Raw genomic sequence first — 26,546 nt, forward strand, 5'->3', positions numbered from 1 at the left:
AGAAAAGTATAAAATATTTAATAATATACCTTAAAACTATGAAACGCTGATGAAAGAAGGCACAACAAATGCAAAAATATCCACATTCATGGATTGAAAGACTTAATAATGTTATAATGTCCATACTATATCCAAAGTGATCTATAAACTCAATGCTGTCCCTATCAAAATCCCAGTGGCATTTTTTGAAGAAACAGGAAAAAAAATCTACAGTTCTATAGAACTACAAAGTTACAAGAATAGCCAAATCAATCTTGAGAAAAAAACAAAGTGAGGGTATCACACTTCTCGATTTCAAAATATGTTACAAAGCTACAGTGATCAAAACAGAATGGTACTGACATAAAGACAGATATGTAGACCAAGGGAACAGAATAGAGAGCTCAAAAATAAACCTATGCATATGGTAGACTGATGCTCAATAAGGGGGTCAAGAATACACAATGGGGAAAGAATAGTTTACTTCAACCAACAGTGTTGTGAAAACTGGTTATCCACATGCAAAAGAAAATAACTGTGCCCTTATGTTACATTATATATAAAAGTCGACTCAAAATGGATTACAGACTTAAATAGAAGACCTGAAACTATAAAACTCCTAAAATAACACAAATGTAAAGCTCTATGACATTTGTCTTGGCAATGATTTTATGGCTATGACACCAAAAGCTCAGGCAACAAGAACAAAAACAAGTGGGATCACATCAAACTAAAAAGCTTCTTCACAGCAAAGGAAACAATTAGAATAATATTTTCCTAAAGAATTGAAATCAAGATCTTGAAGGGATATTAGCACCTCCACTTTCATTGCAGAACTACTCACAAAAGTCAAATACATAAACAACTTAAGTGTCCACCGACAGACGAATGGATAAAGAAAATGTGATGTATATATACAATGGAATATTATTCATCTTTTAAAAAGAAGGAAATTCTGCATTGTGTTGACAACATAGATGAACCTTGAGGACAGCATGCTAAAAGACATAAACCAATCACAGAATGACAAATACCGCATGATTCCACTTATATGACATTATCTAAAATAGTCAAATTCATAGAATCAAACACTAGGGTGGTGGTTGCCTGGGGCTGGGAGAGAAGGAAAGGGGGAGCAACTAACCAACCGGGATAAAGTTTCAGTTAAGAAAGATAAATAAGTTCTAGAGACCTTAAATACAACATTATAACTATAGTCAAAATACTGTATGATACACTTAAATTTTTGTTAAAAATGGTAGATTGCATGTTAAGTGCTCTTACCACAATTAAACAAATAAATCAAGCCACAATCAACATAACTTTTTTCTGGGAAGGGTAACATGCAAACGAACTAGTTTCTTTCTATCTCATCCCCACACCACTCCTAGGAGGATTATAGGCCAAACTTTTTACTTATCATGTAATTTTTTTTTTTTTTGTAAAGAGGTTACCTATTATATATAGGTTACTCATGTCAGATGAAGTATAGCTTCTCAACTGATGCCAAACAGCCTTTTCTAAACTAACACAAGATCAAGTACATAGCTAAGGGTAGTTCAAGAATGTCTACCTTACAGTTATGCACTGCAGCTACTGAAACCACAAATCAGTACTAAGAGGCACCAAGCTCTAGTCTTGCTGACAAATCTGTATGTACCTAACCCACAGGAAAGCTCGACCTTCCTTATATCCAACAAAATCAGCCCTACATTAAGTCCATTTCCTCCTGATTCATTCTGCAATAACAGGAAAACATATGAACCTCATACAACTGAGAACTTAAACTTTATATAATTTGCTCATTACTTGTTTCTCATATGTTTATTTCTTCTCTTCAATGGCCTTGAGTTAATCAAATGCTGGAGTTTTATATTTTTCTTGTATGATCTCTTGCCTCCATTAGGCAATGGTACCCACCTGACACTTGTGGTCTGACCAGCTGATTTCTGAGTTTATCTGGTGTGTGCCAGTGGAGGTGTGAGTATAATCTAGGATGGGAGCAGGTTCTGACAGTGTGGCCCTTGAGGTCTGGGACCTTACACTTCAAGAATTACATATCAGCATAAAAACTTTTCTTTGAGCCATTATAAAGTCTTAGAAAGCAAATGTCTGCAAGATTGTGATATCAAATTCATGTAAAAGCCCACACATACTTGTGAGCAAGTGGCTAATAAAAATTATTTGAAGAAGAGTATAAAGCTATGGATCTTTTAAATTATTTCTAGCAAATAGTATGTTATTTTACACCAGTTAGCTTCTAAATGCCATAGGATTTAATGTAGACCTAAACAGAAAACCAGTTTGTAATCCTTACGTCAGTTTTTGAGACATACTTTTGTATGTAGGTAATCACACTGGGTGTCCTCCTTTTAGACATTGAGGGTAGAAGTATTTACTTGTCACATGGGTTCAAAATGCGACACACTTCTATGGGCTGAAAAGTTACTATATAAATAATATAGGGAAGCCTTTCCTGCGCCTTACATCCCCAAACACGATTAACTAGTATAAAAATAGAACATACCCCAAATGATAAACTTGGTAACTTATTTAGTTTTACATTTTCTGACACTCATATTTAAAGAAAATTTCTTCATTGAGCAAGAAGAAAATAAACCAAACAAATATAGTACATGTGGGGGTGGAGAAAATGAATCTGACATTTTTCCTAGTGCCTGGCTTTGACTATTACATTTCTAATTATAGAGCTATGGACAGGGTTGTTTTAGGCTAGAATGCAAAATGAGTGAGAAGAGATCATTTCCTGGGTAGAGCCAGACCACTTTGTAAAGTAACATTAATCTTTTTTTTTTTTTTTCCCCTAGCAAGACATAAAACATGGATGCCTTTTATTTTAATGATATAAGTTTCCAAGTAATTGAATCAGAGATGCAGAAACATGGCCTGATGTTGATAAGCCAGCATGATCTGGCTGATTACAACATCTTCCTTAGGTAATTTTCAGAATCATTAGGATGCTACTTAAACATACACACACACACACACACACACACACACCCCAAAATCATTGCCTGAGACTCATCTGCCTTCAATGTACATCTCATTAAGACATTATAATAGAAAATCATATGTGATGAAATTATCATCCTTCCCCAGTAAAGCAGATAAAGTGAACTTATGTCCCTTAGGTGCTTTTCCCTGACCAACAACTAATCACACTGCAGGGGTCACCTCACTCATGTTCTTGCTCTGACCTCTTGATTTTTCACTTCATCTAAATGACTTAGCTACATCACCTAGGCTCCCACCTGGAGCCTAATTCTCAAACCTTGAGCCTCATGGTTCTACACTGAGCCCCCAGAGGGAAGACAGGCTATCCTCCCAGGAAAGCAGTGGCCTGGCAATGGGTCCACAAGGTCAGTCAGGTTCTGACATGTTAGAGAGGTTTCAACCAGATGTCTCAATGAACTTTCCTGGAAATGGGAGTGTTATGTAGAAGGAGTTTGCCGTCAGGCCATCTGCTATGTAGAAATCTATGTTGTTGCTTTCAATTTTTTCCGAATGACATTTGTTTTTAAAACGCCCAGACCCCAAGGAACATAAAAGCATTCATTAGAGTTCAGAAACAATTTAAAAATACTGATGCCAAGGCTTCCCTATCTGTCTTCCATCACCATCCTAGGCGGAGAGACTGAATTGCCTGCAATAAGACATAACTAAATTAGTTATGAGTTTCTGACTTTATTTTTATAACAAGAGCCTACTACATGTTGGGCACAGCTCTAGCCACTTGAAATATTCTCCTGCTTTCCCCTCATGACAAATGTGTGACATGGGTATCATAATCCTTATTCTACGGATGAGAAAACTCAGCCCTACTATGTGCTGGGTGCTGATCCGTATGCTGGGGTTGGGATTAGTTACCACGCATAGGAGCAATGTTTGGGGTTGTCTGATTCAGATTATACTGCCCAGAAAAAGGGTTCTGTTTAGCAGTATGATTTCCTACCTCTTTGTTGCTGTTTACCACACCTCTATATTGCTCCAGTGCCTTCAAAGTCAGCCCCCAAATCATATCCTCATGCTGGTGACCACTGTTTGGACGGTTTGGCTCTCCTCACACACTGGACAGAGATTTCACACAGTAAACCCAAGAGCAGGTTGATTGTGAGGGAGGTGAATAGATGTGTTATTTTGGTAAACAGCAGGGAAGGTGAAATTAGACAGTACAGGATGATTATACTTTTTTCTGTTGGAATAGATAGACTGATCACTTTGTTATAAGAAAACAACAATTTTATTCCATAAACAAATCTGAAATATAACATGATTAATAACTACGCTATGAACTTATTAGTAGAGAAAAGCAACTAAATATTTCTGGTGGAGAATGGTTTGGGGACCTAAATTATCTGGTTTACACATGCAGAGTAATCAGTTTTATCAATCAACTGCCGTATCACCAGTGACTGGTACTCATGGAAAAATAAAAAGACTAATAACAACTCTAGTGTGGAACTGAAAAGGAAAACTAAAACAAAAACAACTTTAATGGTGCTCTAGGATGAAAGGAGAAGCTGCTGTAGCGATAAGATTTTTCTATATAACTGAAATATATTTTATCTCATTACATAACATCTAATTATACTATTTACAGTCACTGTCACCAACTGGACAGAAGTTTTAAGCAAGCAGGCTACAGTTTAATTTTTTATGGGCTAAAGTATATCTATTTATAATGCTGAAGAAAGCACTGTGAAATAAATAAAAATTGGGAAGTGTATTGAATAATGGAGGTATTGCCTCCATTTCACAAAATAATTAATTAATGTGAAAATAAATAAAAATTACTTTTTTGATTATTAAGCATGTACTAGAAAAGATGATTTTTTGTAGGAATATATATAGAAACCAAGTCATGAAGCCATTTAGTGTGTGGCCAGTACCTTAAATTCTGGGAGACATACAACTCTAAAGATATTTAAATCTCTCTGTACTTAATGAAAGGTTACATTCCCATGCATAATGATGTCAGCTCTCCAAAAGTCTCATTTTATTTCCCCTTTAGGCTTGTTTATTTGCATTATCTTATCATTCATGTTATTTACAATACACTATATACAATATAAATTAAGCCAACATTTTTGGTTAAGGTGTAATTAGTAAGTAGACTGACTTCAGATGAAGCTGAATAAGAGACTTTGACTTATAATTTCTAAAGAGCTCAAAGTTTAAAAATTGTAAGACATACTCTAGATTTTTACCTGTATCATTATAATGAACTAGAAGCTATTCTTTAACCCATTTTGAGAATAATTAAAACCAGCAAACACCTGAATTAAGTGTTGTCAGTCCAACTCTCTTACTCTTTCTAAAAGAACAGCATTTTTAAAGTGCTCTTTGTAACATAAGTAATGGAGCCATCCAGGTAACTGTAGGGAATAGATGTGTATTATATACTCTGACAGGTATGGAAAGTAACCATGATGATCTGTGGAGGAAAAGGTCCATAAAAATCAGAGCAAGCTGTCAGAAAGCACAAACATCTGGGGTAACTTAGCTTCCTGGACAAATGGTCCCACATACACAGGTTTACAGCCCCAGAAGGTATATCCCCATGTTCACACAGATGGGCCAAGCCATCCAGAAAACGGAAAATTAACTTCCCTACTCTTTGTATCAGAAGACAGAAGTGAGAGTCTTGGTTTAGAGACTCTGGACAAAGCAGGATTAAATTATCTGAAAAACTAACACATTTACAACATGTTCCCTATAGTGGTAGATGAATGAGGCTTATTGTAACTGTTAAGTAGTAAGTGACAGACTTTACATAGGCCCTCCAAAAAAGATACACCAAGCTACTGCTGATGCCAAAGGAAGCATTCTATTTGTCAGCAGAGGGATCTATTTGGCACTTATGGGGTAATGCTTCAGAATCAACTATAGGATAATGAGATTAACGTCAGTCTGCCATCACCTTCTTCTGCTTTGGTTGGTTAATCCTCAATGAAAATTGTTTAGTGAAGTATATCCTCTTACCTAAAGCATGTTCAAGTAAAACAGAGACTACCTTGCAAAGTTTGGCAAATAAGTAAATCCATCCACAAAAATCCAGAAACTACACTCAAGTTCTCATATAAAATTTAGGAGCAGACCTGATAGTTCAAAGGGTCAGCAGAAGGGAATTCAGCCAATTAGTGCAAAATAAATCTCCATTTTAAAATAAGGTTGAGCATTCTCTATAATACTGATGATAATACCATTATTAAGATATTACTAGAAAACTTCCAAAAGTAAAAAAAATCATATATTTAGTGCCAGCTGATCACTAACAGGGTGTGGCAGAATAAAGGACAGTCCTTCAACTCTCAAAAACCTAACTGCATCTGAATCAGGACTTGGTTATGACTTGATTTCATTTACATTTATTTTATTTCAGATGTTATTTTATCTACACTAGTCTTTTTTAAAAGGGGATTCTGTTTAATTTATATATGTCATTCAAGCACCCATTCTTCCCACTGACCAGTATCATTACACTTGAGGAACTTCTATGCTGAGTGAAAAACAAAATGAGTTATTATTAATTCTTACTACACTTATGATTCCAAAGCTCACATGTTTTTAAAAGTACTGTTAGTAGTTAGTAGGCTGCATTTTAGAATTTAGGATTCTGAAGTTATATTTGCACCTTCAGCTGTTTAGGGCTATAAACAAAGCTGTGGGAATTTATGCCCACTTTTGCCCAAATAATAAAGGTCCATTCACAGAACCCATTCAGAGATAGCAGCCCAGTTTGCACACTCAAACATACCATCCAGCGTCTTCTGCAGCTGTCAGACCACACTGGCAGTGGATGGTATCACCCTCCATATTGTTCAGCCTCACAGAGCAGACTCCCCCCCACCGGATTTTGTAATTTCTTGGATTCACTGGGTGCTCAGGAAGGTAAGGATTTGGATTTAAAAGCACCCCTTTCCCCAGCCATAGATGATGAAACTGGGTGGTTTAGAACATCTCGAACTTCTTTCAGGACAACCTGAACAAAGAAGAGGCTATTACACACGAGGGGAGAAAAACTAGAACCGCTGCTATTCTTAACCACTTTCTGGCCATGGACTACTGTAAGAACTTGATCAAAGCTATAGACTCTCTTCCAAAAAAGAAAAAAAAAAAGTAAAGAAAAAGAAAGAGAAGATACATGTTGCCCATGTTTCACACAAATTTCAAGGGAGAAATCACTGATGTTCTGAATCCCACCCAGGTTACAAATGAAGTCAATAGTGCCTCCGCCATTTTCCTCGGGTCCCTTGTTAACTTTGAATTGTTTCTTGTTCCCTAATTCAGGGTCCAGCTGGCATTTGTCCTTGGCTGGGCCAGTGGGCCTGGGGTGCTCTGTCAGGCAGGAGATTAAAGGAGGAGGGTGCAGACCCTGGGCTCCTTCTGTCCGTCTCTTAATCAACAGTCCTCACACCCGGTCCAGAGGCTGTGCCAGCTTTGACTGTCTTCTACTCTATGGGGATAATTCACATACAATTTCTATTCAACGCTGCCAGTATTTCTTTCTGGTGCTAAGGACATGATCCAATGAGAAATCAAGTTCTACTTGATTCTCCTGAATCAAGTTTCAGTACAAATACAATTAAAAGCACATACTATAATGTGTTTGTGTCCAATTGACATTTCTGATAAATGCCTCAACTGTTTAACAAACACTGAGGAGAAACTGAAAACACCCAAAAGGCACTCATCCAATTTGCACTAGCCTGTAAGTGCTGGCAAACATCAGTGTCTGGGAAGGCTTTTAATGTTATTGATAGCTTATTCAAATAGGCTGGAGTGGTCCCACAGGGCCTGAATCACTCCTGCTGCTGAGGAATAAGCCACTTATAAAGCAGAGATGGGGAGAACATGCTCAGAAGTAAGTGTTCTGCAATGTCTAAATCAAAATGGCCCTTCTCAGCATCTATGATGTAACCAGATGGCAGTAACCCTTTCTTTCAGTTATATAACCCAACCAGCTGTAAGAATGCCTTGAAAACCAAATGCCCAATGACTTCCTTTAAGAAAGAAAATCTTGTAGGGGCGCCTGGGTGGCTCAGTGGGTTAAAGCCTCTGCCTTAGGCTCGGGTCATGATCCCAGGGTCCTGGGATAGAGCCCCACATTGGGCTCTCTGCTCAGCAGGAAGCTTGCTTCCCTTCCTCTCTCTGCCTGCCTCTCTGCCTGCTTGTGATCTGTCTGTCAAATAAATAAATAAAATCTTAAAAAAAAAAAAAAAGGTAAATCTTGTAAACAGGTAGTGTGCTGTTTAGGGAGACTTCAGCTGTGATGGTCACAGGAAATACCATGGTCTTAAAGTTTGTTTTTTTAGATACATGTCCTTGTTGAGGACAACAATCTCAGGGAAATAGAAAAAGACATTGTACAAAAGGAAAGAAAGGGCAAAAGAGAAATGGAAATGCTGAAAGAGACTTTAAGAAGCAGAGAGGGTTAAAGAAGTGAGGCAGGTGCCCCGTGCTGGTCAGGGAGAAAGGATGCTAGCATGCGTGGAGGCACGCTTGGTTGCTGGTGATTTCAAGGCTTAGGGGCCCTTGATGGAGAAGGTAAAAGAACACAAATATAGGAGGTTACAGAATGGTGGCTCTGATTCATTTTTTAAAATGTGTTTGTGTGTATTTTACATATATGTATACACACATATATGTGTGTTTTGCAGGAGAGTGGAGGTAAGAGGGCAGAATGAGGAAAGAGAAGCTTAAGTTAGTATTTAAAAAAAGAAATAAAAGAACACCAATTAGTTGGAACTTGTTTGATGAGCTTTGATGGGCTCTTAGAGAACCCAGACAGAAAAAAGCAATCTATATGCTCTTGAACAAAATATCTGGATAAAGAACCAAGAAGGGACAGTTTAAATGCCTGATTCTACTAATACAAAACACCTTGCTTAGTGCTCTTCACAGTGAAGACACTGAAGGTTTCAAAGACTGACATACTCAAACTGTAGGAGCATAAAGACAGGCTGGGTTCCGCTTGTCTCTCCCACAACCAAATTTTGGCTACCTCATTGCTCATTAGGCTCTGAATCAAGGGCTAATCAGGAAAAATAAATGGAGGAGAAACTCAAATCAGTTGGCTTGTGAGCAGCTCTGGCTGAAAGATGGCTAGGAAGAAGATTTAAACTATCATAAAGTTTGGTTATTATCTGTGGCTTTCAATTATCGTTGGCACCTCGGCTCCCAGGAGAAGCAGTAATTGAGAGCCAGCTGTAGAAATTAAAATTATAAGATAGGGAGGCTGTCAGTATTCTGAATGGCAGCTTTTGATCCGCAGATGGGCTTTGTTTTAAGAGGCCAGTTGGCAGGGTTGTGTGTCTCCTCACATGCATCTGTCAGAGGATGCAAAGCAGAAAAAGTTCATTTGCGCTTCCATGTTAGAATCACCAGGAAGACTCTGAGACCCCTCCTTAGATGATGAAAATATGGGAAGCTCATGATAACAAGAGTACTAATACCAGGAAGAGGTAGGAATCCAGATGTAGAGTTCTTACTCTACAAGTGAAAACAAGCTTAGGCTACTCTAAAACTCCTCAAGAAAGGGGTATGAGACAGACATAGTCCTCAGTCTTGGGGCTAATTGGAAGCTTTTCTGGTGTTTCAAAACACAAGGACCAAGGTCTGGTAACTTTCAGCTTGTCTAAAAAGCTATATAATGATTTACTATCATGGAAAGACATTTGGGATAAATTTTGTTAGCTGACAAAAGCAACTTACAAAACAGTATATTAAATGATTCCATTTTTTTGTGTATAATGTGTGAAAAAAAGAAATATGGGAGGGAACATGCAAAATGCAAACAGTGACTGCATTTGGAAGGTGGGATTATGGGTGGCTTTTATTTTCTTCTATTTAACTAAATCTTTAAATTTTTCTACACTGAATATATGAGTTGCATAATAAATATATTTTAATGTACCTTAAGTATGTTAAGATATTTTTTAAATGTATTAATCAGAGGTCACATAGCCAAGATGTTGAACCTGTGGGAATAAAAAAGCAATTTCATAACCGATTTCCAAAAATTCCCAAATAGATGCCCCAGGATTTCTTTAAGGAAAAGCCAGGAGGAATGCAATGTAGATTTCACTCGCTACAATATATTTACAAGAATGTTTAAGATCGGCTAACTACTTATGAACTCATGGAATCTGTAATTAAGTGCACTCTATTTAGTCATTGCTTCAAGAATAAACTTAGGGTTGCCAATGGTTTTCTTCTTACTTGAGAAGATAACAGCATATGCTATGGTGAGTGCTGTGGATTGTATAAGACTGATGATTCACAGACCTGGACCCCTAAAGCAAATAACACATTATATGTTAAGAAAAAAAGAAAAAAAGAAAGAAAAACAATAGCAAATGAAGGTAAGAGTTCCCCAATTCTTGGCATCAGAGCATTGAGTGGCATCTCAACACTCTACTTGTTCTACTTTTGGTGGATTTAATTCCACTGTTCTGAAGAGTGAGTACAGAGAATTCCTGCAAAGAATAATGCCAATCTGTGCTCCCACTTTAAAGTGTTTGTTTCCACTTCTGCTGCTTTCTAGTCATCTAGACATTCCATGTAAGGCAGAAAAGATAGGTACCAGAGGAGAAGAGACGTTCTAGACTGGGCTGTGGGTGCCAGCAAGGAAGTGCCTATAGCTGTATGATGATAAACGACTCGACAGAATGGTTGCCATAGCAATGGACATTACTGGGCTAAATTTGAGAGACAAAAATAGCTAGGATTTTCACTAGACTGTCACATTACAGTCATTTCCAAAAGCAACAAGAGTAGCAATAACAATAGGCAACTACTCCGTACCAGGCCATTAATGCACTAGATATTTTATATATATTCTCTTACAAACTCAACAAAGTTGCCCAGTAGAAATCAGTGGCCTCATTTTAGAGACAAGAAAGCCAAGACTGATAGATGTAAGCATACACCCTGGGAGTATTATGTAGGTGCTTAAATTCATGATTCTGGGGTCAGACACTCTGAGTTCTTCTCTCAACTTATTCACTTGCTATCAGAGTGACATTATGCGAAATATCTAGCCTCTTTGTTCTTTGTTTTCCTAACCTGGAAAATAGAGATAATAACTGCATCTATTACACAAAGGGTGTAAGAGGGTGGCTGTGAGGGTGAAATGAGGTAAGAAGACATTGTAATGCCATTGGCTTGGCACTGGCCACACAGTCTTCAACAGGTGTTGATTCCCTCCTCTTTCTGTGGATGAGGGGGTGGAAAGTCCAGGTCAGTCTGAATCAAAGCTCTCCCCACTCCAAAAACATACCCAAGATAATGTAGCCATTGTTCAAGAGACCTCTGACCTTTCTTCTGATCATTTTCGTAGTGAAGAAAATTATTTTTCATTTCCATGCTGTACTTACCGAGACAGTTTCCACCTGCAGTTACTATAGAAATAAGAAAAACTGCTGAAGTGAACATTTTGTGAGCACTGAGACCAAATTTCCAAATTTTAAGTACTGTTATAGATAAGTGAGATCAAATTTCAAAACCTTAAGTGCTGTTTCAGATAAGTGTGCTTTTAAGAGACAAAACTAAAGCATCTAATGTGCTTTTAGAGCCTGTGAGTGTCCATACTGAATTCTTCTGTTGGATTTATTTCTACTGTTTAGAAAAACATTTAAGTAAAAGAAGAAAATCCTTATATGTAATTCTGTCTTAAGTGGTTTCTGCATAAAGTCCCTATGATCTAACTTCTTTAGTGGTGGTTCAAGGATTATTATTATTTTTGTTTTATTAGTTTAACAAATGAAAAAGAAGTCAGTAGACACAGACTTCCAATTTTCCAAATCACTTTTGAATTTTGTCAAAGCACAAACTACACCTTTAAATGGTAGCAATTAATCTGTGTGCCTTATGCTCTGGACATAAGCATTTGATGATCTGACATTTGTATATCAATGTCCAAAATGTCTGCTCATCTCCTTCAACCCATACACCAGAATCTGAGTAGTCATGCCACATAGTCCATATTCATGTCAACTTGTTACATATTTTATTTTATTTTTTTATATTTATATTTATTTATTTATTTATTTAAGTAATCTCTATCCCCAATGTGGGGCTTGACCTTGAGATCGAGTCACATGCTCTTCCAACTGAGCCAGCCTTACATATTTTAGGTATGTTTTTATTACCTGTGTTCTTTCTCATTCCTTTCTCATTTCAGGTCATTTTACCTTTTAGGATTTTTTAGCAAGTAAGTAAGTTATTATTAAGTAAGTTAGTAAGTAAGTTATTATTAAGTAAGTTTTTATTACCTGTGTTCTTTCTCATTTCTTTCTCACCCCAGGTCATTTTACCTTTTACAATTTTTTAAAATTATATTTCCTTATTTAAATGCTTTTCAGTTTTCTATATTCCAAAGCATCACATTTTATAAGATGACATGAACGTTCAGAAAAATCTTCATGGCCTTCAGACCTGGGATAAATACATGCTTGTCTTCCCTCCTTTCCTTCTTCCTTCCCTCTTTCCTTTCTTCCCTCCCTTCTTTTCCTTTTCTTTTGTATTAAGACTGCATACTTTTAGAACAGTTTTAGGTTCACAGTAACACTGTGAACCTAAAATTTTGCATATAACCCTGTCCCTACACATGTATAGGCTCCCCCATTATCAACACCCCCTATCAGAGTTGTGCATTTGTTACAACTGATGAACCAATGTGGACACATCATAATCACCCAAAGTCTACAGTTTACATTATGATTCACTCTTGGTGCTGTTTGTCCTGTGGGTTTGGACAAATACTTAATGACAAGTATCCATTATATGCATATGGTATTTCATTTTTTTCCTACAACATTTAGCACTATGGCTTATCTTATTATTAAATTTATTACAACACAGGTTTCCTCTGCTATCCAAAGGTTTGCTTTACATCACTAAGCTTTTACAAAAGGCCTACATTGTACTTGTTTTCACCAACAAAAAGAAGTCTGAAGAAGATTTTCACTTTTACAAAATGGTAATTGCTTTTTCTCTTTACACTCTTTTGGCTTACAAAAAGTTTCACAGGAATGCTCTAATTTCGAAAGCCGGAGAAACCTGTACTTGGTTATGACCAAATATGTTATTCTGTTTTTACTGTTCTAGCAAACTCCATTAAGTAATTGACATTTTCTTCAAAGTAGTATTGCTTATTTGTGTCTTACATTAAGTTCCCTAGGTAAGCTAAATCAAAGTCAGGAATTTCTATACATTTTTTTGTCTGTATAGTTTTCAATCCAATATCACAGAATTTCATTTTTTTTTAAGATTTTATTTATTTATTTGACAGAGAGAGACACAGTGAGACAGGGAACACAAGCAGGGGGTGAGGGAGAAGCAGGCTTCCTGCTGCTGAGCGTAGAGCTTCATGCGGGGCTCAATCCCAGGACCTTGGGATCATGACCTGAGCCGAAGGCAGATGCTTGATGACTGAGCCGCCCAGGTGCCCCTCATAGAATTTTAATAATAGTCATTTGTAATGGTCCCCCCCTTTTTTAGAGAGGGAGTGGGGAGTGGGAGAGAGAGGGAAAGAGAAAATCTGGGTGTGGAGCCTGCCATGGGGCTTGATCTCAATACCTTGAAATCATGACTTGAGCTGAAATTAAGAGTGGGATGCTTAACCAAATGAGTGACCCAGCCAATCCCCCATTTATAATAGATTTTTTAATTTGTCTAGCCAAGTTTATCTACATGACTTCTATTTGTTAAAATTTCAGTTTTGATGTTTTTGATGCTTCATTATTGATGATTTACCTATCAAAGTATAAAGTATTATGTGAAACTTTTATTTCATAATTAATAAGAATCTTTAGGCCAAAGAAGGGTGGGAATTCCAGTGTCAACCAAACAATATATTTTATATCAGCAAATACTTACTAAGCACCTGTCATTTATAGCTACTTTTCTAGGCTGTAGGGCTGATAAGATAAGTGAGAATATGCCTCTTTCCACTCTACCCCAAAAGAGTGCAATTCAAGTTCATAAAGGGTAAAGCTAAAATAGAATGCAAACACCTAGAACAACTCCAGAAAGGCTCCCCCTCTCACCTCACCCTCCCATTATGGGGTCTCACTTATATGCATCAACACAAAGAAAGGGCTCCAGGAAGCAAAGGCCTCATGAGTGTCACTGATGTTGAAAGCAACATGCAGCTCTCGTGTAGATGTAATTGTTCATCATCAGTTTTCTTGATGATTCAAATGTTTCTGCACATTATCTCGTTTGACTGAATACTCCATTTTCACATGGGTCTAAATTGTGTACGAAATCAGAGTTCAAAAGGACATAAAAGCCTAGAGTTCAAAACATATATTAGGTTAAAAGACATTTCACTAGTATGGATAAACCCAAGGAGTGTCCTGACCAACATCAAATCTAGGCCAGCAACATAAACAAGGCAGAAAATCATTCATTGTCTAATTTAGGCTAATATTGCTACTTTAATTAAAGAGTTATGATGTCAGTTTGGAAACAATGGGGGAGCAGCTGTGCTCCAGTGAAAACATCCCTACAATTTCCCTCAACATAGATAAGCTCTTACACAATGCTAAGGAGATGTGTGCAAAGCCACAAATGGAAAGAATTGTAAGCAGAAGGCAATCTCAGAGTTTTCACTGAAGAAATTACCCTTCTTATATTATTAGATGGAGCTCCCACTTACGTTTTCATTATTATTTCTTAACATGCATGGTCAAGATTCTAAGGAAAAGTCACTGGACTTTAAAGACATTATAATTATTAACCAACCACATAAAGAGAAATCATGAGGTTGCTACAATTCATCTCATTTACTTGGCTGTGAGCCCTAACACTTCTACCCTCCTGCACTGCTATCATTCATCATAAAGAGCACTGTCTTGAATATAGAAACAACTCAAGTGTCCATTGAGATGAATGGATGAAGATGAGATTGATGTGTGTGTGTGTGTGTGTGTGTGTGTGTGTGTGTGTGTACAAATTCAGCCACAAGAAGGAATGAGACCTTGCCATCTACTACAACATGGATGGACCCAGAGGGCATTATGCTAAATGAAATAAGTCAGAGAAAGACAAATAACATATGATTTCACTTATTTGTGAGATCTAAAAAAACAAAACAATCAAACAAAAAAGCAGAAACAGACCCATAAATATAGAGAACAAACTAATGGTTACCAGAGGACGGGGAACAGGAAGATGAGCAAAATGGGTAAAGGTGGGGGAGGAGGTACAGGCTTCCAGTTATGGAAGGAATAAGTCACAGGGATGAAAGGTACAGCATAGGGAATATAATGTAGTGCATAGTGCTATATGGTGACAGATGGTAGCTACATTGTGGTAAGCATGGCATAATGTATAGACTTGTCAAATCACTATGCTGTACACCTAAAACTAATATAACACTGTGTGTCAACTATACCTTGATAACACTTTTTTTTAAAGTAATGTCTTGAGTCCAACCCCACATCCATCCAACTCATTGCCACCCTCCATCAGCATCTGGAAAGTACGGGTATATTTGAACCATTTGTGCCGAGGCCTATCACCACACGAATAATATGTTTGGTACTATTTTGAGAAACTCACATTGAGAAGTGTGCTCCTGAGCACATTTACAATACACAATTCACTTTGCAACTCCAGTTTTACTCAGAAACAACCTTTCTATAAGTTGCCTGCAATTTTCATGTTTCCCGACTTTTACTGATATTCCAAATCCACAGTAAGGAATTACCCCAAACATATAATTACCTTTTGGATTTTAAGATCTTAGAGTTAAAGGTGTATTTGCTTAGGAGTTCATTTATGTTTTTAACAACTTAACAGTTTTGCCTCCTCTTGGTCCTGGGTGGCTCATCTCTCATCTGGGGATCCTTTACGTAGTGTGGTTCCTCATTTTTTTTTTTCTTTTTCTCAAGATTAACACTGCACACCTGACTGCAATATGCAGCAAAGGCTGACTGTGAGCATGGCTGGACCATCTGGTACCACAACTCAGATGTAATTAATGTTTACTGGGTGAGTACCATGTGTCAGATCCGGAACGAGGCATTTCTGCACATTTGGCTGAATGCTCCATGTGTACATGGGGCTAATTCATTACTGGACTATTTAAAAAATCCCCATACATTAACCATGTCTTTTATTTTCTGTATTCTGATGTTCTCACATCTTGGGATACTGATGACCCTGCAGGCACTGCCCTTCACAGGGTGAGCTCATTCCTAGAGATAAATAATTTGCCTTCCAGTGTGCCTTTCATATGCAAACCAATCAATCCAGAGCCCATATTCCCCACCCTCATGCTCAGCACTGCTGTCCACCTGCCCTAATCACCCCAGGGCCAGGTACCAGACAACTAGGGACAGACAGCCTCTATGCTCCAAAGCTCTCTGAAATTACTGAGTCCTAAACCTGCCTCTCCTGCTACCTTCTCTTGCCCACATTCACTCTGTACTCCCTCCACCTCCATGTGGCCCTGCGTGACTTATGTGCTTCCTGCTTCTAGGGATCTGTGAGCACAATAAATTCCTTCCTTTATGACAGTCATTTCCATGTCTGCATGTCTTACCATACATGATTAAAGCATCCTAATTAATCATAGAATTGGCAGCTAAGATTTTTCTGTTTTTCTTTCATCTTACCCTGTGTGTTCAGTAAAAACAAGTTTTAAATTATTCTTGTCTTTGAGGAGCCTGGGTGGCTCAGGTGGGTTAAGTATCTGACTCTTGATTTCGACTCTGGTCATTAACTCAGGGTCATGAGTTCAAGCCCCCGGTCAGCTCCACGCTCAGTTGTGGAGTCCACTTGACATTCTCTCTAGCCCTCTGCCCCTCCCCCCTCAGGTGAAAGCGGATGCAAGCTGTCTAAATAAATAAATAGAATCTTTAAATTATTGTTGTCATTGCCATGTTAACAATACTTAATAAAAGTAATTATACATAAGTTCCTTTAGTGCAGAGCCAAAAAGACTGAATTAATAATTATTTTCGGTTATGTGAAAGAGACAACTCTGATCCATCCGCCAGGTCTCTTCGCAGCACACACTGCTTTGCCTGTGTGTGGGGAGAGACACACACCATTTACTCATCCCTAAGCAAGCAGACAATGTATATTAGAAGCCCACAAGCGACCTTAGTTGGTTACATACTGTGTTTTGGAGGTCCCACGTTTCACAGAACTGGAATCGGGGCATATCTTTGCAGGTCTGGCTATCACATTCATAGACTGTGCGGTTATCTGGGCAATGCTAATTGTTCACTTTGGATCCTCATGACTGCTTCAGAGTTTGCTGCTAAGTGAAGTTCCCCTGCCAGTTCCTTCTGTTGCATCTTCATAGAGCTTCCTGTTTGGCCTCGAAGGACATTCTGCTTGACTAGGAAGCAATAAGGAAGAAGCACTGACAGACAGAGGTCTGTATTGCCTATCAAGGCTTTCCTCTTTCCTTTTCATCTTTTTCTTTGTCAAAATGTCAAGATGGCCACTTGTGGGGGGCGGTTAAAAAGCAGACTGCAAGGCAAGGCCTTAAAGTGTGTGTGTATACAAATACACATGTTCTCTCAGAAATACACATCCAAACAAGGTCACCTGCACTGAATTCCTGTGTCAGAGGAGCCTACTGAAGGAAAAGCATGTGCCTATTAATCCTGGTTACTCTCAAATACCCAATAGGAAAAGTACATGAAATTGAGCTAAGTATAAATTTCAAGCAATTTATGATTTGGGATTGCAGGAAAGAATCAAAGTATTAAGTTGTTAGAAATTCTTTCAGGGGTCAAAGATTAATGAAAGCTACAATGGAATTTCTTCTGTCCTGAACTAGTCTTTGTAATGGCATGACATATTTTGAATAGGGGTCTGTAAATAAAATCAAGGAGTTAATGCTGGCCTATACCCTTTCTCAATGTCTGGCATTTGTGTCAATGTCATAATTTTAAGAATACATCTTCTAACTAGCAGGAGAGTAGTGAACTACTTGATGTGCCTCCATACCTTCCACAGGAGGATATTCATTCACTCAGATATTTATTTATTGAGCAGATTAACTATGTGTCATGGACTATCCTTAAGTGGCTAACATATGGTAGAGCACAAGACAAAAAAAGTCCTTGTCCCCCTGGAGCTTGGTCTAACAGAATGAGTGACCATATGAACAAATGAATCAACAGGGTTGAGGAGATGAAGGAGGCACAGATTAGCATATTTCACTTTTTTTTTTTTTTTTTTTTTTTACATTTTAACATCTCTGAAATCAGGATGTGTCTTAATATTGATGGTATCTTAAAACTGCTGATAACTCAGCAGTACCATTGTCATTCCTTTGCACATGCATAAATTTGGTCACAGCTATTCATTTTGTTATCGCTTCTAAATTATGGGCATTGTTGGCTCTGCATGTGTTCTGTTTAATTGCCATTTAAATGGTTTTCAAAAAGATTCCGCGATGATTTGGCACTGAAAGAAGATGTTCCTGTGTATGCACCACAGCACAGAAACAGAGCAGTGGGGCATAAATGTTATATTACTAAGGGAAACATTTGTCTTTGTTTGGCATTTCCATATTACCTTGCAAAGCAAGATCCAAATGCTTTACCAGATTGAAAAAAGAAAGACACAGAAGAGGAATCTGTTACAGCGTGTTACTGAGATATAGCAAACCCATTGCCTCTCACACTTTGCTTAGGGAAGCAACAGTAATGAAGGAACGAGCAGGAAAAAGTACCAAAACCTACGGAACACATGGAGGCCTGAAAGCAATGAGAGAGCAGTGTGACTGATTCATACAGTATCACGGAAGATGACAGTTAAGATGGAATACATGTTATAATATAATTGGTAGTGTTTTGTCTTCTTGTGTAACATAAAAATGTTATTTCTTATAACTGATGACACTTTAGATTTGACAAAATATGGAAATAAAAACAGATAGCTAGTTAATGAGAAGTGTTATAAATAGAACAGAATAGAGTAGAAGTTTGTTGATACTGGACAGTTTTAACTTAGTGAGGTACCTGCACAAACCCAACTTTAGGCAAACTGTGCAGTATCAATTTGGTATAGATCTATAGATCACTAGTCATTCTAAAGAAGACTACATCACTCCATATCCCCCACAATGTTTTTGGTATGTTTCCCATTCTCCTCCAAGAGTGTGACAATGAGCAAACCTCGTGTTCTACTTTCCCAACTTTAATTAGCGCTGTTCCAGTTTGGGGCTTACAGTTTACAGAATTTAGAGGGGAGGTGCTGGGGCTGTATTCTAAACGCAAACCTTCTGACTGCTGCAGGGGAAGGAGTGAAATAATTAGACAGGAGAGTCCATCTGAAATCCCAAAGCATGCATACGGGACTTTGCGGTTCTTAGCACTAGAGTAACATGAGTAAAATGCCAACTACACAGATATGTTTCCAGGCAGCATATGGCCTCAGCTCAAAAATGCATCTATTTCTCTTTAGGCTTGGTACTTCAAATCATTTTGGAACCAGAGAGAGTTGAAAACTATACCAAGGGAGAGAAAACACACACACACACACACACACACACACACACACACAAACACACACCTAGGCAGGAGAAATGAGAAAACAATGGCTGTTGATTACAACACACACAATTTTTTAGGCACAGCTGCAGAACTTACTGTTTCACAACCGTGACATCAATTTTTGATACCATTCAGCCAGTGACAACTGTGTTAGTATAGAAGTGAGTAATGGAATCAGAAATAGGTGTGTGGCCACACCCATCACCAAGATAACAGGTAAACAGGTTTCTATGCGGTGAACACACAGCTTCAGTAGTATTGACAATGGGCTAACACCATACACGTGGCATTTCACACCATGGGGAAGGTCTGCTTCCTGCTCCTGGGGCCCTATGTTAATTTCCTTTCTGGTCAGCAGTGGAGAATACAGGAATTCCCTGGACTAATAACACCATCCCCAGCAACCTTGTTTCAGTTTTTTCTTTTAAGTAAGCAGGCCTATGTCAGGAATTCTCTGACAGTTGGTACAGGAAGATGAGTGTGCCAGTGTGAACAGTGCAGGGGATGTGTTGCTGCCAACTGGTGGTGTGTACTTACATGTGCAGAGCTAAAACAGACTTGGATGACTGAGAGGGTAGAGACTGCTCCTTAAGTGGCAGTAGGGAAACACTTGGTTACCTGTCTTCCAGAACTAACCTCTCTGAAAGGACAAGGAGGTTGTATGTCTGGAGATTCCCATCTGATTTACATGCTGGGGACTGGGGCTTAGGGGGAATCTGGAGAGTTCCAGATTCCCATCTGATTTACATGCTGGGGACTGGGGCTTAGGGGGAATCTGGAGAGTTCCTGAGGTTACCCTTTGGTGAAGGGAATACTTGTTGGGCACAGGCAAACAGTGTTAGGTTTCCAGAGGGAAAAATAGTCTATAAAAGGGTTTGAATCCAAGAGGCCAGTAGACATAATATTTGCCATATTTTGATTTCCCACTACATTATAATATGGCAACTCTCTCTCAAGAGAGGCTGGGAGATAGCATAGGGTAGGGGGAGATAGCATAGGGCAGCGAATCAGACAGATCCAGGTTCAAATCTCACCTCTATCACTTACTTGACATATAGTCTTGGGAAAATTACATAATCTCTTTTGTTTCTGAAACAGGGTGAGTAATAATATCTCATCAGGTTGACTGTGAGATTTAAAGTCACAATTTATGGGGCACCTGGGTGGCTCAGGGGGTTAAGCCTCTGCCTTTGGCTCAGGTCATGATCTCAGGGTCCTGGTATCGAGACCCACATCAGGCTCTCTGCTCAGCAGGGATCCTGCTTGCCCTCTCTCTCTGCGTGCCTCTTTGCCTACTTGTGATCTATGTCAAATAAATAAATAAAATCTTTTTAAAAAAAGTCACAATTTATGTAAAAACTTAGTGATATACCTGGTACGTAGTATGTGCTCAGTATTTGGACACTATTGTGTCACCATTAAGGAAGCTTCCTTTTCTTTATGATGTAAATGTTCTCAGAGAGGTTATGCTGCCTGGTGTGGGGGTAAATCTTAAGGATCAAAACAGGATGTCTGTGTTCTTGGCTAAGGGTGTCTCCAGAGGACAAAAATTGGTATTATGAAGTTGTCTTATGGTATTAATGTCTTGGTTAGGAAGGAATAAAGTAAACTTAATAATCCATGTGTATGATCAGGAAGGTTGATCAGAATTCAACAGAATCTACATATATTCGTTGAAACCTGCTAATTTCAAGTCAAAGGGATATCCAAATGTTACCACCTCTACTCTGAGCTACTTTACCATAGGCCCGTTCCCACAATCTTATGTAAAACTCAGTTCTACCTCTAATCATTTCTCTACATTGGAGAAAGTTTTGTAAAGCAAATAATCCCCACCTAACCCACCTTATTTTGAAGGTTAAAACTTTCTCCTATCTTCAAGTGGGTACACATGTTCTGTATTCTTTGTTCCCATCTACCATCCGAAAAGCGGGGCTATAACTTCTCCTCCCTTTCCTGTGCTCCACAGCACCCGCCCAGCATTCAAGGAGAGCTGATTGGAAGCATATGGCATTAAGAAACTATTCAAATTTGACAGGAGTAATCATTGGCACCTTGGACACACTGGTGTTTGGGGGATCTTTAATTAGACTTGAAATTTGGAAGCTCTTGGGGCATAGACATTGGTAGCGCCCACTCTAGGGAGAGAGAAGATGGGGGATACTGACTACCTGCTGCACTGTTTTCAAGCAAAAGCCATAAGGTGGGGGCTCAGGATGCCCTGTGTCCCAATGCCCCTCTCCCGAAGGGAGATTCCCACAGAGGAATTTCCTCAAGAAAGGGCCTGTGTCAGGAATGCTGCTTGGGTCAGAAAGTGGCATGGGTTCCTGCATGACCACATTCAGAACACAGGCGTCCTCAACTGGGTGCTCTAGCTCTCTTTCAAGGTGCGGGCCTCAGGGACCCCCGAGTCTGGCTACTAAAGTCTCAGCACCAAACTTTCTCCCGGAACAAGACCTCTTTCAAATCACATGGAGACAGGAGGAGGATGGAGGATGGGGATGCAGCCAGCTGCTGCCCGAGACAACCCTCCTCCCCCCACCCCGCTTCCCTCTGCCCCCACCCTCTTCCTCGCGGGGAAAGCGGCCCAGACAGCGCAGCCCCGCCCAGCCCCACCCACCCCGCTCCCAGCCCACCACTCGGTCTTGGTAGCCTAGAGCTTCACAAAGCCACTTGCCGATCGGTGCGGTGCCCCGGACGAGGGGGCGAACGGGGTTGGGTACCTTTAGGAAGAGGCCAGGACACCGGCGCCCGAAGAGACCCGCAGCATCGCCCGCACGCCGCCGCCGCTGCCGCCGCGAGGGGCTACTTCGCTGCGCTGAGAGCCTGATCCGGCGGGGACCGGGCGCCGCCGCCGCCTGTGCCGCTGCCGCCGCCTGTGCCGCTCGCGCTCCCTGAGCTGTGCTCCACTCGCAGCACCCCGGCTCCGCTGCCGGGCGACCGCCACTGTCAAGCGGAGCACCGCCCCCTGCGCGCCGGGCGAGCCGCGGACCCCCGGGACGCGCCGACGCCGGGATTGGCTGCGGAAGTCGCTGGCTCCGCCCCCGCGCGCCGCGCCCCTCCCGCGCCGGTGGCGCGCGCGGCGGCCGCCTCTCTCCAGGGGCGCCGCGGGAGGGTGGGGTCCGGGGCTGGGCGAGGCTTCCTGCGGGTACGGCGCGCGGAGCCTCCGCTCCTGGGCTCTGCAGTTTCTCCCTCCTCAGCCAGCCCAGAAATAACTGGACGGCCAAGAAGAAAAAGAGGAAACATCTTCTGAAGGGCCCTTCGCGGGGAGGGCAGCGGGCTGCAGCGGTTCCGGTGTGAAATCCTAATGACAGACATTTATTAAGGAAGCCCAGGAAAGGCTACCGAGGGTGGAGTATTGGATTATAGCCAGAGGGTTTCTTTTGCTTTTTTGTTTTAGCTGGTTTATTTTTTAACCTGAAGGCGCCCTCACACACCGTCTAAACTTCATCTTACGAAGAAGCGAAATCCACTTCAACAACTTGTCCAAGGTCACAGACCAAGGAGGTTGATTCTCTACCTGTATACCAAATCAAAGCTGCCTCGGGTTTTCTTTCTTTTCAGTCATGCGAAGGGATGCACTCAGATATTTGATGCTATGTATATTGTGTGACAAGAAATTAATTAAAATTCCGTGGAGGCAGGAAAGTGGATTGGTGGTTGCTAGAAGGTGGGGGTTGTGGGGGGGAATGCGGAATGACCGCTAATGGGGAGGATTTTTTTTTCTTTAGGGTAATGAAAATGTGCGCCACCACTATCAAATTGCATAACTAGGTATACTAAAAAGCACTGATTTGTACAACTTTCAGATACGAATCTGAATTGTATCTCAAGACTTACAAAATATAACAGGAGTAATAGTGCTTTGGATTAACCCACATATACACATAGTTGGGGTATGTCACAATTCTGTTCTTTGTAGACAGAAGTTTATGTACATGCACTCCGTTCATTCATTCATTCAATAAGCCATGTCCATCTTTACCAGGTACCCTGCCAAGGGTACAAAGATTAATAATGCATGCTCTGTCTTCAGGGAGTTCCCATCCTATTGAGGGGGTAGTCTTTATGTACAATACAGTAAATGTTACTCCAGGGAGGTAACCAGATTGCCAGACTTAGGGTACTAAAACCAAAGGAGGGAACTTTTGCACAATCATGGAGGGGCTGGAGTACATAAATTTTAGCAAGGGCTGATATGCTGGGTGTGAGAGGTGCGACAGAAAGTGAAGCTGGACTGTTACTCACAGGACAAGTTTTACTGTGAATTAGAGCTCAGTTCAAGAGGCACAGCCTAATTAAAAAGTGAAAATTGAGTTCCTCTTCGTCTTTTCTATTCCTGGTATAGTGTGTGATTTTGGTGAATGGTCTTGATATAAACCTAGACTCATTGCCTTATCATAGGGAACAATTGTATCAGCAACTGACCTTCATTTCTGCCTTCATGGTACATAAAGAGCTTTGTGCATTCTTTCCTCCGAAGCTGGAGAAGTTGAAGGGATACGCTCAAGACCTTGCAGCTTCTGAGTGATGGAGCTGGGATGGAACTCCATTTCCAGGCTATGAGTTCCACATTCTTGACATTATCAGCCTTGTGAGTTGTGAAGCTTCCTGAGAAGTGCAAAGAACTCTTGACCTAAAAAAGCTTTTTAAGCAACAGCAAATGAACCTGTTTTTACACTTGGAGTTGATCTACATTTTGGTTGGGAAGAGTATTATAGGTCCTAAGGGAAAACAACAAGCAAACAACAGAGCTAACTGATCCCCTTAGTTCCTCGATTGAGTCTGGGCAGGAAAATTCTGAATTCTAGGTTTATAGAAGAGTGGCTCTGCAACTGGAAAACTGGGGGCTACCTATTTGTATTGTCAAATATGCAGCTGTCAGCACACCAACAGCACTTTCCTTTTTTTCCACCTTTCCTTCCATCCCGCATGGGATTGTGAATACCTTTTGAAAGCATATAGAGGGGCTTTGTTAATTTCCTTACTTCCCTTCCCCTTATTTGCATCTTCATTCATCCTTCCCCCCCACCCGGTTCCCAAACCTTTTCTCAGCCTCAGAGCCTGGGACCCAGTAGACCCTCAAAGAATGTTTGTTCAATGTTCAATGCTGTTTTATCAGCAAAAAGGGCATCATTTTTCTCCCCACACTAATTGTTTATAGTGCTGACATACATTATGAAATTTGGATATTAATTGGCACATATAGCATGTAAGTCCTAGAGCTTTGGGACATAGTTGCAAGAACGTCGTAGAATTAATACATTCCACATCTTAACAAGCTGTGAATTGAACTCTAAACCTAAATGCCTGAAATTTAAGTTAGTTTCAATGTAAGAAAGCACATTAATATTTTAACAGTAACTAAGCTAAGTACTTGAGAGCAGAATAATTTTAATACTTATTATAGAATTTTATCTCTGAGGAGATAGTTGACTAGTAGTTTTAAAGGTCTTTGAAATCCTTTCTAAATCTTATTGTTTCTTTTCTTTTCTTTTTCCAGTTCCTCCTTTTAGTCTCATTTTAATATTTCACAGTATTCTGTTATCTAATAAACACCTCAGCATTACAATATTATTTTCTGTTAAATTTCTGTGTAAAAAAAATCTAGGGAAACCAAAAGAATGGGGGGAGGGGAGATTCTGATCTCCCAGGAGTCTAAAGCCTGGAGAAAACCAACAAGAAGCCTGTAGCTATTTCTCTTGCAAGAACAGATGTTGTCCCTCCCTGAGGAGTTATTATGGGTTGGAAGAAATGAGATAATGACAATAAACAAGCTATTTTATGAATGTTATCAAATATCATCAGCACCAGCCGGATAGATCCCCAAATAAGTATTCTTTACTGATGAAAGTAAAAGCAGAGGAACGTGACAGTTTTCTGAACATATTCAGAAAAAAATAATTTGAGCAAAAGAACCAATGTAATATGTCCACACATGATAGGGTGTGGGAGACAGTCCTTGGGAAGTGGAAACTGTTGTTGGATGAAAACTGTCGTTGGTGGGCTGGCCAGACTAGCCATCAGCAGTCAGCCTTCCCCAGAGCCATGGCTTTGCTGCCTCGTTGGGCAGCCCTCCTCCTTTCCAGGTCACATGGCAGTTATTGGGACAGCAATCTACTGCCCCTTAGGATATTTATGGGACCTGTTTTATGGGTGAAAAGCCAACCAAAGATAGGAGAAGGAGAGGAACCAAAATACTTCCCTGCTGAGCAGTCTGCCAGATCCTGGTGTTTTTAAATTAGCTAGCTCTGGTATTCCGTGCTGTTCTGGGAGCATCAATTTGTGGCAAAATTTCAGGAAAGGAAGGATGCCAGCAGATAGTGATTACAAAGGTATGTAACCTGATGAAAAATAATAATTCTGTAGATATTATAGGTGGAAAAATAATGAAGGTTTAAAAAAAAATCAAACATAATGCTACAGCATACTCTAAACAATTAATAGTGGGAAACTATTCCCTAGCTCAGACAAGAACACTTGATTCTGTCTGATTAGGGAAAGCATCATGATATGGGTGGATTTTGAATTGACAATGAGGGGTGTGTGAGGAACACTAGTCAGAATGAGGTGGAGAGGAAGCATTCCATGTGGAGTGAAAAACACCTGGAAAGTCCCAGGGTGTGCATATGTATATGGTTTCAGAAAAGAGCAAGGCGACTTGTGGATGAAGTGTGGAGGGGATAGAGGTTTCTGCTTATCTAATCTGTGTATAGTTTCTCTGCCTTTGTGTACTTGCAGATTCTCCACTTCTACTTCCAGGAAAATAGATACATATTTGAGAGAGAAAAGAAATGGGCTTGAAGTAACTTAGCTGTTACCATAAAGAACAAGAAAATAAAAAATTTCACATTGTGTGAAAGGAAAGTCAAACATGATATATAATTATTCAGAACAAACCACTAAAAGGACTCTTCAGGAGAATAAAGAAGAATAGTTATCCCAAAGGAAGCTACTGTTTTGACATTGAACTGGGAAGACATCCAAAAATTTAGACTAGGAGTATAGCCTTTGCTT

General features: G+C 39.8%; 1 protein-coding gene across 1 annotated transcript in view; it reads right to left on the reverse strand.

The window, feature by feature from the left end:
- The window catches only part of LOC308340236 (uncharacterized protein), a gene marked incomplete at its 5' end in the record, with an annotated part of 66,393 nt that extends 42,418 nt beyond the window's left edge, over window positions 1–23,975 (reverse strand). The window contains 2 exons of the mRNA XM_080799394.1: window positions 22,253–22,744; window positions 23,958–23,975. Coding sequence (XP_080655520.1) covers window positions 22,253–22,744; window positions 23,958–23,975 — 510 coding nt within the window. The remainder of the gene's footprint in view (window positions 1–22,252; window positions 22,745–23,957) is intronic.
- Window positions 23,976–26,546: the final 2,571 nt, after the last annotated feature.

This window comes from Martes martes (genome assembly GCF_963455335.1).
Source record: "Martes martes genome assembly, chromosome: 3".
Lineage (NCBI taxonomy): Eukaryota > Metazoa > Chordata > Mammalia > Carnivora > Mustelidae > Martes > Martes martes.